The 12108-nt window shown below is 36.7% G+C and overlaps 1 protein-coding gene across 5 annotated transcripts in view; it reads left to right on the top strand.

Annotated features, from left to right (window-relative positions):
- Positions 1-10122, top strand: part of LOC137021477 (signal-induced proliferation-associated 1 like 2) — a 75880-nt gene extending 65758 nt beyond the window's left edge. For 4 of the 5 annotated variants that reach the window (XM_067387962.1, XM_067387965.1, XM_067387963.1 and 1 more), the window contains exons 19-22: positions 1145-1276; positions 6796-6916; positions 8062-8143; positions 8259-10122. In XM_067387962.1, the coding sequence (XP_067244063.1) occupies positions 1145-1276; positions 6796-6916; positions 8062-8143; positions 8259-8405 (482 nt within the window). In that variant the 3' untranslated portion in view covers positions 8406-10122. The remainder of the gene's footprint in view (positions 1-1144; positions 1277-6795; positions 6917-8061; positions 8144-8258) is intronic. The other variant, XM_067387966.1, reaches the window with a different exon arrangement.
- Positions 10123-12108: the final 1986 nt, after the last annotated feature.

Raw genomic sequence — 12108 nt, 5'->3', positions numbered from 1 at the left:
ATATATATATATATATATATATATTTATTTATTTATTTATTTATTTATTTATTTATTTTTTTTATTTCTCTTTTTAAGTGTATTTTGGAATTTTTTTTCTTTTTTTTTTTACAAATATTAAAAAAATTATGCAACATTCCCAAATTAACAGAACTATTTTCTAACTCAACATGTTTAAAAAATACAAAATTAGCAAGACACCAGACACCATAACAGCCAAAGACGCCTATATAATGCATATTTTTGTACACAAAAATTAGCACATATAGAACGCAAGAACACGTCCTGTGTGAACGGCCCTAATGCCTCTTGGCGTGTTTCGCATACAGACACTTGAGCTGTTCTCCAGCTGTCTGAAGCGTACAGTTCCTCTCTCATTATAGCAGAACTCTAAGCCAGCCAACTTCATTCATTATTCAAATCACTCTCACCTCTCTGCTCTCAGGCGAGGCCTGACTGTCTGCCTGCATGAACAGACTTTGTGTGAATTAGCGAGTTTGCTCTCTAGGTCACCTAGAGCTAATTTTACTCTGCTTCTGTGACTTGCCGCATTTGATTCTTTCTCCATAAGTACATCAAATTGTGGGTAAAGATGCCCTTTGGCCCTTGACTGTTGAGCAGCAGCAGCAACTGCTTTTCTATCAAGTTGAAATCTCTGCCAGTGAATGAATGTTTAATGAAGTTTATGCCGTAGTCAAGGCTTTTCAGTCGTGTCCTCGGTGGCCATCTCAGTTTCCTCTTAATCTAACTGATCATTATATCCATGATGAATTGTCAAGTGTAATTGTAGTCTCTCTTGAGTTAATTTATTTAGTAAAGGCACATTTAGGTCAGAGCATGTTCTGTTCGAATAGAGCTTTAAAATCAACATGGAATCAAAATGGAACCTTTTTTACTTTCCTAATGCATGCTCCTGCTCTTATTGCGAATGATTTGGTGGTGCACATTATTCCAACTTAAAATGTCTTTGTAATCTTTAATCAAAATGAAATGATGTGCCCTTCCTTCATCTGGTCACATTTTTCCAAATTAAAATGTCTTCATAAACTTTAATCACTGTAGAGATGGCGAGAACAGGGGATGGGTCCCAACTAAACATGCACTCTAACTGTCCTCTAATGAACTATGTGTGCTGTCTCTGCAGATGAGCTCTGGTTCTCTGACAGCTCACTGGCAGACAAGGCCAAGCTGGCGGACGCTGGTATGATGCCCCTGCCGGACCCTTCGTCTGGTCTCGACTGGTCACATCTTGTGGACGCAGCACGGGCTTTTGAAGGTACAATATGCTGGTTTGTCACAGAGAAACACCATATCCACAGCTGTGTTCGGGCTTGACCCATTTAACATGCTTTGTGATCTTAAACTCGCTGCTCACTGTTATGGAATGAACAGCAAGGGTACTTGGTATTTTTTCCACTAGAACTGCACTGACCCTTTGACTCTATGGATATTTTTGTACCAGACAAATGCAGTCAAATGTCTTCATGTCTGTCAAAGATTAAGGGCAGATTCGTTCAACACCAAGTGGTATTTTACAAAAACTAGCTAATATAGCATTACCATGCACTAGCTTAAATAATACTGTGCAGTAAAATATTTAAATTGAGTCACTGGCATTCTTTTGAGCTCAAACATGCCTTTTTTAATGCAAATGAGGCTCATTATAAAATGTGCCTTATTCACAAAGGTCAGCATTGCTAGCTCGGTGCAATTAATGTTGCACTATTTACTTTTTTATTTAAAAAAAAAATGTACACTACCGTTTAAAAATTTGGGATCTGTAAGATTCTTTTGAAAGAAGTCTTTTATGCGCACCAAGGCTGCATTTATTTGATCCAAATGGTAGTTAAAAACAGTAATATTGTCAAATATTATTACAAATAACTTTCGATTTTAATATATTTTAAATTGTAATTTTTCTTTGAATTTTCTGCATTATTACTCCAGTCTTAAATGCCACATGATCCTTTTAGAAATCATTCTAATATGTTGATTTGGTACTCAAGAAACATTTGTTATTATCAATGTTCAAAATTACAGAGTGCCGCATAAACGTGGGAAAAAATATGTATTTGTAAAAATTTGCTCCCTCTTTATACTAAATCGTGTGCATGATGTAATAATTCATTCCTTTGTTTTAAGTAAATCATGCATACAGTATAATCATTTGTTCCCTAGTTTTACTAAATTGTGCAGGCGATTATAATAATTTGTTCCCTCATTTTCAAAGAGGTTTGTGGCCATGTTGTAATAATTTGTTCCTTTGTTGTAGTTGATTCAAAACGAGGGAATGAATTAGTACGAACGTGGCCACGATTTACTAAAATAAGAGAACAATTTATATATATATATATATATATATATTAGGGCTGTCAAAATAACGTGTTAATTTCAATGAATTAATCTTAGAAAAAGTAACGCGTTAAAAAAAACACCGCAGATTAATCCATTCCGTATTGACCTTTAAACCTGGAGCCGTTCTAGCAACCATTCGACTGTTCACACCAGACGCGACTTGCGTGAATAAAATGCACTATTCACGCGTAGTTGGACGCTTGGACATTTTGAGTTTACTCGCTTCATTCGTTCGTGAAATTCACTTCACAACAGACACAAATTCGCGTCATGAGAGGGGCTCTCCCACTCCTTTATGTGTTTCGCGCGAATCACGCGTTACGCGCGTCAAACGCCCGAAATGCTCAATTCGCGCGAATCGCGCCGCAGGATGTCTATTCACGTCTTTGCATTGACTAAACATGTAAATCACTGGACGTCAGTTAGCAATCACATTTACCTTGGTGTTACGGCACACATCATCAAATCTTCTTCCTGAAGCACTTTTGAATTTATTTCCTTAGCATATAAGGTCATATTGTTGATTGTTATGGCCATTATTTGAAAAGTAAAAATTGATAATAAAAGAGTTTTTGAACATTGTCACTAATGCTGATTGTACATTGATTCATTTCAATTGAAATATTTAATACTTTCACAGCAAAAATTATGTATGCGATTAATTTAGATTAATCTCAGAGCATGTAATCAATTAGATTAAAATTTTTAATATATATATATATATATATATATATATATAATATACACTCTAAAAAATGCTGGGTTGTTTCAACCCAAATTTGGGTCAAATATGGACAAACCCAACCGTTGGGTTAAAAAATGCATTTAAAAGTTTAACACAGTGGTTGGGTTTGTCCATTTTTGAAACACCCAACATTTTGTGTGTATATATATATATATATTGTAACATTATAAATGTCTTTACTGTCACTTTTTTGATCAATTTAATGCATCCTTGTTGAATAAAAGTATTAATTTAATTTTAAAAAATCGTAAAACTGGCTCCAACTTTTTAATTGTAGCCTATGGATTTATATTTTCTGTCCCATTAAAATAAAATTTAATTTTTGGGGTTGTGTAATTTGTGTCTTTACCTGATTGACATAATTCCTTTAGTGAAATGGGAGCTAAAACAATGCAGACAGCATGTGCACATTTCATTTTTAATTCATCCATTTAATTTTTTGGAGCTTACAAACCTTAAAATGTCTCTTTGTCCTATTATTGGAATTGTGTTTTGACCAAGGGTTCCCCTCAGCACAAAGCTTTAGCCGCTCTCACACACCATTAACAAAGTTAAGTGAAGGTTGCAGAAAACAGCACCCGTCTCTTACGCTGCTCTTGACCATGTCGAAATCACCACGTCTCTATTTTCCTCCCATTCATTTCCTGTGACTGCCTGAAGGCGCATTGTTCCGCAAGGTGCTAATTAGGAGCGGAGAACGTATTTCGAGCATTGAGAAATTAAGCCATTATCACAATGTGAGCCCAGCAAGACACCACTTAGGGAAATGACTCAAGCCATCGCTTGCTGTAATTACACATTTTGGGTTTTGGACGCTTTTACTCATGTGCAATTACAGCTGTTCCCTCACCTTCAACCGGTCGCTGTGGAGACCATGGCGAATGCTGGCAAGGGCAGCTCTTCTTGAACTGAGAATTTCCTTCTGATCTGCATGTGGAACAAGAGTGAAAATACATGGTGGATGGCTTTAATTGGCTGAAGGGGTGTCCGGCAAGCAAGTCGGTGTGCGGGCTTTCCTTGCTAGCATTGTTTTTTTTTCTCGCAAGCCCTTAGCGATGTGCTCTTGGGACCTGACGGATATGAAAAATGGAATGAGTGTGCGGCTCCATCCCGAAATGGTAACAAATATGAGACCGTCGTTTCATGGTGAGAGAAATGATTAAGTTAGCTTTTGCCTCAGGGTTGGGTTGCTAACTACAAGGGGGTGGGGAGGAGGTGAGCTTATATTGTTGATTTCCATGTGCTGCTTTGTGCGTGTTTTTGTTCGGAGCGCTGATAATTATCCGTCCATTCAACTCCAGCTCCAACGACACCCCTTACTGTGAGACTGTTAATGAAATGAAATGAGAGAGGGGGTGGAGGAAGCGCTGAAAGGTGTTAGAAGAGGTGAGAGTTCTTAAAGGAACCTCATGAACGTTTTTAGCTCGGCGTTTGACGAGACAATGGCAGGTCAGCATCTTGTGAGATTGCTCATGGTATATTGAATACATAAAGGGTCGCGACGTGGATTCTTGTTAACAAAGAGTTTGTAGGTCTTTATGAAGAAACAAAAGGATTTCTCCACTTCAAAGACCACACCCACGTTTCTACTGCTTTTCCAAACGCAAAACACATTTATGTCATTTATGTGGCATGAATCTAAACACGCATTTAATAAAGGATTAGTTCTTTTTTAAATTAAAATTTCCTGATACTTTACTCACCCCCATGTCATCCAAAATGTCCATGTCCTTCTCTCTTCAGTAGAAAAGAAATTAAGGTTTTTGATGAAAACATTCCAGGATTTTTCTCCATATAGTGGACTTCAATGGCCTCCAAACAGTTCAAGGTCAAAATTACAGTTTCATTCTGCATTCTACACGATCCCAGACGAGAAATAAGGGTCCATCACTCATTTTCTAAAAAAAAAAAAAAAAAAAAAAAAAAAATTATATGTTTTTAACCATAAATGCTCATCTTGAACTAGCTCTCTTCTTCTTCTCTATTAGAATTCCAGCAGTGTAGACACTGCTAAGTGTATTACTGCCCTCCACAGGTCAACGTTTGAACTAATTGTTATATACTTGCAGTAGCATATTGTATATGACAAATTAATTCAAACGTTGACCTGTGGAGGGCAGTAATACACTTAGCAGTGTCTACACTGCTGGAATTCTAATAGAGAAGAAGAAGAGAGCTAGTTCAAGATGAGCATTTATGGTTAAAAACGTATATAATTTCTTTTTTTTTTAGAAAATGAGTGATGGTTTCTCTAGATAAGACCCTTATTTCTCATCTGGGATTGTGTAGAATGCTTTGAAGCTGCACTGAAACTGTAATTTTGACCTTCAACTGTTTGGGCTTCATTGAAATCCATAATAAGGAGAAAAATCCTGGAATGTTTTCATCAAAAACGTTAATTTCTTTTTGACTGAAGAAAGAAAGACATGAATATCTTGGATGACATGGGGATGAGAAAATTATAAGGACATTTTAATTTGAAAGTGAACGAATCCTTTAACTTTTGGTGCTATAAATGAGTAGAAATTGGCATTTAAAAATTTATCCTAGATATATTTTTGTTTTATGCAAGTGCCAAACACATTTATGTCAGTGATATGAGGTAAAATATCAGTGATATGAGGTAACTTCAAATTAAAGCTCAATAAAAGTTATTGGTATTGGAAATTGGTATTTAAAATGTATCTAGATTTTATGTACAACACTTCCATTTATGTCAGTGATAGGGGGTAAATTGAAATTAAAACTATATATATATATATATATAATATACACACACTTTTGGCCCACCTTTTGTATATTATATATATATATATATATATATATATATATATATATATATATATATATATATATATATATATATATATATATATATATATATATATATATATACACACACTTTTGGCCCACCTTTTGTATATTATATATATATATATATATATATATATATATATATATATATATATATATATATATATATATATATATATATATATATATATATATATACACACACTTTTGGTCCACCTTTTGCTATCATTGATTAGAAATTGGTATTTAAAAATGTTCCTACATAGTTTTGTTATGCACACTGGAAAAAGCAGTACATTTGTCAGTTCCTCCCCCTGTTGCCCTCTCAGCAGAGGTAAAGGCACTATATCAGTGCGTTCTTGAATGCTTAATGATATGCCCGACTGACAGTGTAATGCTAAACTCACCTGAAAGCGTGTGAACACCCCTCCCGTTTTGCCATTAACCCTTCTGCCGCGTTAGCTCCGTTCCCCACTTAATTAACACCTTGCTCTGCTGAAGCTGGTTAACAGTTAGATTTAACACCTTGGAAGGAGCTGAAAAGGAGGATCACATTTAATAAGCTTTTCTCTAGGTGTTGCTTGAAGTTCCTACCTGGAACATCAGCCTACAGTACATCACCTCAGGTGAAGCAGGATGAAGTACTGTGTTACACCTGCTTCCTTGTGTGCCTTGGGGGATTTCCTGCTTGTTTTTTGTCCTGTGCAGTGCTGATGAGTGATAAACAGTTGTGTTATAGTAGATTTACAATGCGCAGCTGCTTATATTAAAGACAAACACATTACACACAACACAATGCACAGTCCCTTGCCATTACTGCACTGTATAGATAATGGATGTGTCAGCCTGAATTTCTAACAGAATAATTTTCTCACTTTTAGATCAGACTGCAACCTCTTTGAGCTCTCTCACCGAAGAAGAACAGACCAAGCAGGTTCTGGAGCTCTCTGAGGAGCTGACCAGAAGAGTGGGATGTGTGGATGCCTCAACCCTACCGGCAGGGTAAGTGCTGAAGTAGAATCCATCCATCCAGTTCTATCCTTTTATAATTATATCTAACATCTGTCTGTCTGTCCATCTGTCTGTCTTTTGTGACTATCTATCTATCTATCTATCTATCTATCTATCTATCTATCTATCTATCTATCTATCTATCTATCTATCTATCTGTCTGTCTGTCTATCTATCTATCTATCTGTCTGTCTGTCTGTCTTTGAGATTATCTGTCTATCTATCTATCTGTCTGTCTTTGTGACTGACTGTCTGTCTATCTGTCTATCTATCTATCTGTCTTAGATAATCTCAAAGACAGATAGATAATCTCAAAGACAGATAGATAGATAGATAGATAGATAGATAGATAGATAGACAGACAGATAGACAGATAGATAGACAGACAGACAGATAGATAGATAGTCACAAAGACAGATAGATAGAGAGATAGAGAGATAGATAATCTCAAAGACAGACAGACAGATAGATAGTCACAAAGACAGATAGATAATCTCAAAGACAGATAGATAGATAGACAGACAGATAGACAGATAGATAGACAGACAGATAGATAGATAGTCACAAAGACAGATAGATAGAGAGATAGAGAGATAGATAATCTCAAAGACAGACAGACAGATAGATAGTCACAAAGACAGATAGATAGAGAGATATAGAGATAGATAGATAATCTCAAAGACAGATAGATAATCTCTATCTATCTATCTATCATCTATCTATCTATCTGTCTTTGTGACTATCTATCTATCTGTCTGTCTTTGTGACTATATCTGTCTGTCTGTCTATCTATCTATTTATCTATCTATCTATCTGTCTTTGAGATTATCTATCTGTCTTTGAGATTATCTATCTATCTGTCTGTATCTATCTGTCTGTCTGTCTGTCTATCTATCTTTGTATCTATCTATCTGTCTGTCTTTGTGACTGTCTATCTGTCTGTCTATCTGTCTATCTATCTATCTATCTATCTATCTATCTATCTATCTATCTATCTATCTATCTATCTATCTATCTATCTATCTATCTATCTATCTATCTATCTATCTATCTATCTATCTGTCTGTCTGTCTGTCTGTCTGTCTGTCTGTCTTTCTATATATCTAATTGTTCCTGTCTGTCTATTATCTAACCAGGGAAGGTTCTCCTGCTCTGCTCACTGGGAAGGTTAACCAGCTGGAGCTCATTCTCCGACAGCTGCAGTATGACCTAAGAAAGGTAAGAGCCTTGAACATAACAGGCCTTTAACAGACAACATAATGCTTAAACAAATCCTTAACATACACCTCAAGGCAGTTATGATAATCACATGCTTTGTTATTATCCTCCAAAGGAGCAAGAAGACAAGGCTATGCTCCAGGAACAGGTTCAGCACCTTCGTCAAGACAACCTTCGACTGCATGAAGAGAGCCAGACAGCAGCCGCGCAGCTGAGGAGATTTACTGAACTGTTTCTGAACACAATGGACAAGAAACCTTGAGCTGAAGTAGTACACAACTTCCCCCTCTTGTGCTTCGCAAACTACATAACCCAAGGAAAATTAGTCCAGCATACTGAAGAAAAAAAAAAAAAAAAAAGATGTTAGAGGAGAAATTTCAGCATTTGAATGTGAATGTGTGCAGAGCTAATACGCTAACACACTAAAAACTGAGTCATTGTTGGTGGCAGGACATGAGAATGTGAATGAGAAAAGGGAGAGAAAGAAATTAAATATGTGATAAGGGTTGGAAGGGAAAAAATAAATAGTTTATGACCAGTCGAAGGGTATGAACACGTCGTGATCGTGAAAGTGAATGTAATGCAATAAGCCGTGATTTCTTTCTAAAATCGTTGGTTCCTTGGGCTTAACATCTTCAAAGCTACCGCCATAACTCAAGTTCAATCCTGGCTTTGTGGCTGTCCACCCCCATCGTTTGTCGACATGTAGACCAGCCAGATGCAACGTTCCTTAGTGTCCAAAGCTCCCCAAGCCTTGGTGTGCTGTATACCCGTTTTGAAATGCGTTTTTGTAAGTAACCCAAATGTTGTAGCAATAATTTTGCTGATGCTGTAATCACAGAAATGTTCGATGAGATTAGCACTGAGTGTGATTTGGCTGTATTCAAAAACTTTTATGTAGAAAAAAAACAAAACAAAACAAAAAAATAGTCTTTTGTGTGCCTGATGTTATTGGTGGTAAAGGATTGTTCCTTCAGTTGTTTTCGTTAATTCATTTAACTGTCTGAGTGCGTACAAAATCCATGCCCACTGCTCTTATCCATTAGGCTGTCAGCTAACTTTGTAACTGGCTTTCTTTTACCCAAACAACAGATGTTAAACGGTTGAACTCATGTGGATGGGCCAGTACACGCAGACTAGCACCTGTAAACCACTTAAAATATAAGCCAAATTCTGCTTGTTGGTGTACCTCAGAAAAGTGTCTTGTACCTTCGCCCTCTTATTTAAGCTTATTTAACCTAAGATTGTTATTTTAATGAGAGTATTTTCCTTTTCTGCACTAAAAAAAAAAAAAAGAGTAATGGCTCCATGTGGCAGTACTTTGTATACTTGTGTACCATGTCAGCAGTACTGTGTATAGCTTGGCTGAGAGATAACTGTAAACATAAAATGGTTTATTTCTGGGACGTTCAGATGTTTGGATGCTGCTAGAGGACAGGATGTTGTTTTTTATGGCCTTTTAAAGATGTTTTTATTTCTTTGTAAATCTGTTTCGTTGAGGTTGGGATGAAAAGCTTACCTTTGTAAAATAAAGTTTAGGATGTCAATAAAGTAAGACTTGTGTCATTTTAATATGGCGATTGTTGTATTTCTTTAAAAATTGCAATATACAGCAAAAAATGTAAAAATAATAAAATGTTAGGGTGCTTTCACACCTGCCTCATTTAGTTCGGTTGAATCGTACCAGAGTTCGTTTGCCCCTTTGGTGCGGTTCGTTTGGGCAGGTGGGAAAGCAGCAATCGCACTCGGGTGCGCACCAAAAGCGGACCAAACAAGCGTACCGAGACCTGCTTGAAGAGGTGGTCTCGGTACGCTTTCAAACGAACTCTGGAGCGGTTCGCTTGAGATGTGAAAGCAATCGACCCAGTTAATGGACCAACGAACCAAATGATATCATTTTCATAACGGAAAATATGATATAAAAATCAGTAATGTCGGATTCTGTGAGTGAGCACATTATTTACCATATCTGAAAGCCAACTAGCGCCTCTGGTGTGTAATTACACTTCTCCGTGCGAGAATGCTGTCCCGACGAAGTCTCAATTCCCGCTCTGCTTCATTATAAAATTCAGATGGTCTCTCTCGACAGACACACGGACAACAGGTCGTCGACAGCGCTGGGAAATCCAGAGATGAGAGAGAGAGAAAGAGCGCGGGTTTGAATTTGCCGCAGCAAATATGAATTAACTGCGGGAGAGACGGCTATATTTATAAAGTGTTTGTGTGTGTCTCGACAGTTACAAATAAAGCCACAATAAACTCATGGAGCGAACTTGTCAATCATTATTTTGATGGTGACGCAGAGAAAATTCTGACCAATAAGAGGACAGTTTTACTCCCATGTGACTTACCTTAACGCATTTTGGTACGCTTTGAAATTTTGCCATGTGAAAGCGAACCGAACCAAGAAAAAAAAGCAACATTGTAACAAATTTAGTCCCTGTTTCGGAACAAAACAAGCGATCCATAGGTGTGAAAACACCCTTAATTATATATGCACAGTTAGAATGGTCAAATAAATAGGCAGTTCATGATTTAAAATATATGAATATTACTAAATTAAAAGGAATACAATTTCAATGTTTAATCATTTCAGGAACACTAATAATTTTGTTACTGGGTTGGCCAATGTCCAATGTAAAATCTGCAAATGTTCAGAGTTTACAATATTCGATGAATATTAATTGATTAAAATTAACTTGTGAACTCTGTATGCACACCTTTGCCTCTTTTAAAAGCCAGTGGATGATAAATACTGGCTTGTATTATTGATCATACAATTTGGAAGCTGGGTGCATGAGCAGCACTTCTGAATGACAAAGTTTGATCATCCCTGGAGTTCTCCAGAATGTCACTGGTAAGAAACATGAAGAACCAACCTTTCCGACGCACTTTAGGAGTCGTTTGTGACGTTTTAAATCTATGGCTGTAGTGTTGTTTTTGATTAAGATGGATATAAAGCTGAGAAGATGGAGGAACACATGCACATGGGAGCTGAAATGTGCAGTAGTCAATGACCCATTTTAGGAGTGTTATTCTTGAAAACTGTGAGGAAAAATCAATACATTTCTTCATTCGCTGGTTGTGATTGAGGAGAACAGAAATGGCACCACTGCCCTATATTTGTGAGGGACCAATGGAAAAATGTCAACCTTCTTAGGTGACCTGTGATGGATGGCATGGACCAAGGTGCCTTTGCTCCTGTGGGAACTGATAAAATGTCAAACAGTGTGGTGTACAATTGATGGTCATTCCAAGATCCTTTGAACAACCTTTGGAACCCTAAAAATTGAATGTGGTTCTGATGACCCACACCAAGAGGTTGACAAAGAAACTGCTTTTTTGTTTATTAACACTAGAAGTCCCAGAGATTTGTAACTCTCCTTTAGCCAAGTGGATGCTAACTGGCTAGTCTTTTGGCTATCATTAGCATCAATTCATGTGTAAATATGGTCATTACCTGAGCAATCTGCAGGGGGGTTGGGGGTGTGTGTGTGTGAATGGTTGCTGGTGGCTTGTTTGTATGTGTGGGGGAGGGAGGGCTGCTAAAAGCAGAGAACTTGATTGACCATGGGCCGGTTTCAGAAAGGAGGTTAAGTGAAAACTCTGACTATGTTAACTCTGAAATGAAGTGATGTTTAAAAAGTTAACTCACTCATTCATACTGCAAAAATGCTTTTCATACTAAGTTTTTTTTTTATCCTATTTCAAGTAAATAAAAAAAAAAAAAATCTTAAATCAAGATGGATTTTCTATATGAGAAAATTATATATGATATTTAGTCTTGTTTCCTGGGGGGATCTAAATTAAGTGCATTTTACTTAAGTAAAATTATCAATATCTGCCAGTGTGGTAATAAAAATAATCTTAATGCAAACGGAAAGTGTTGGAGTGTCTACCCAGGTGAAAAAAAGTGCAGTAAAATACACTTTATTTTAGTACACTTTTACACTTCCATAATGTAC

This window comes from Chanodichthys erythropterus, chromosome 6, assembly GCF_024489055.1.
Source record: "Chanodichthys erythropterus isolate Z2021 chromosome 6, ASM2448905v1, whole genome shotgun sequence".
NCBI classification, from domain to species: Eukaryota; Metazoa; Chordata; class Actinopteri; order Cypriniformes; family Xenocyprididae; genus Chanodichthys; species Chanodichthys erythropterus.
Note: the sequence above shows the minus strand (reverse complement) of the source record. Positions and strands in the feature narration are given on the sequence as shown.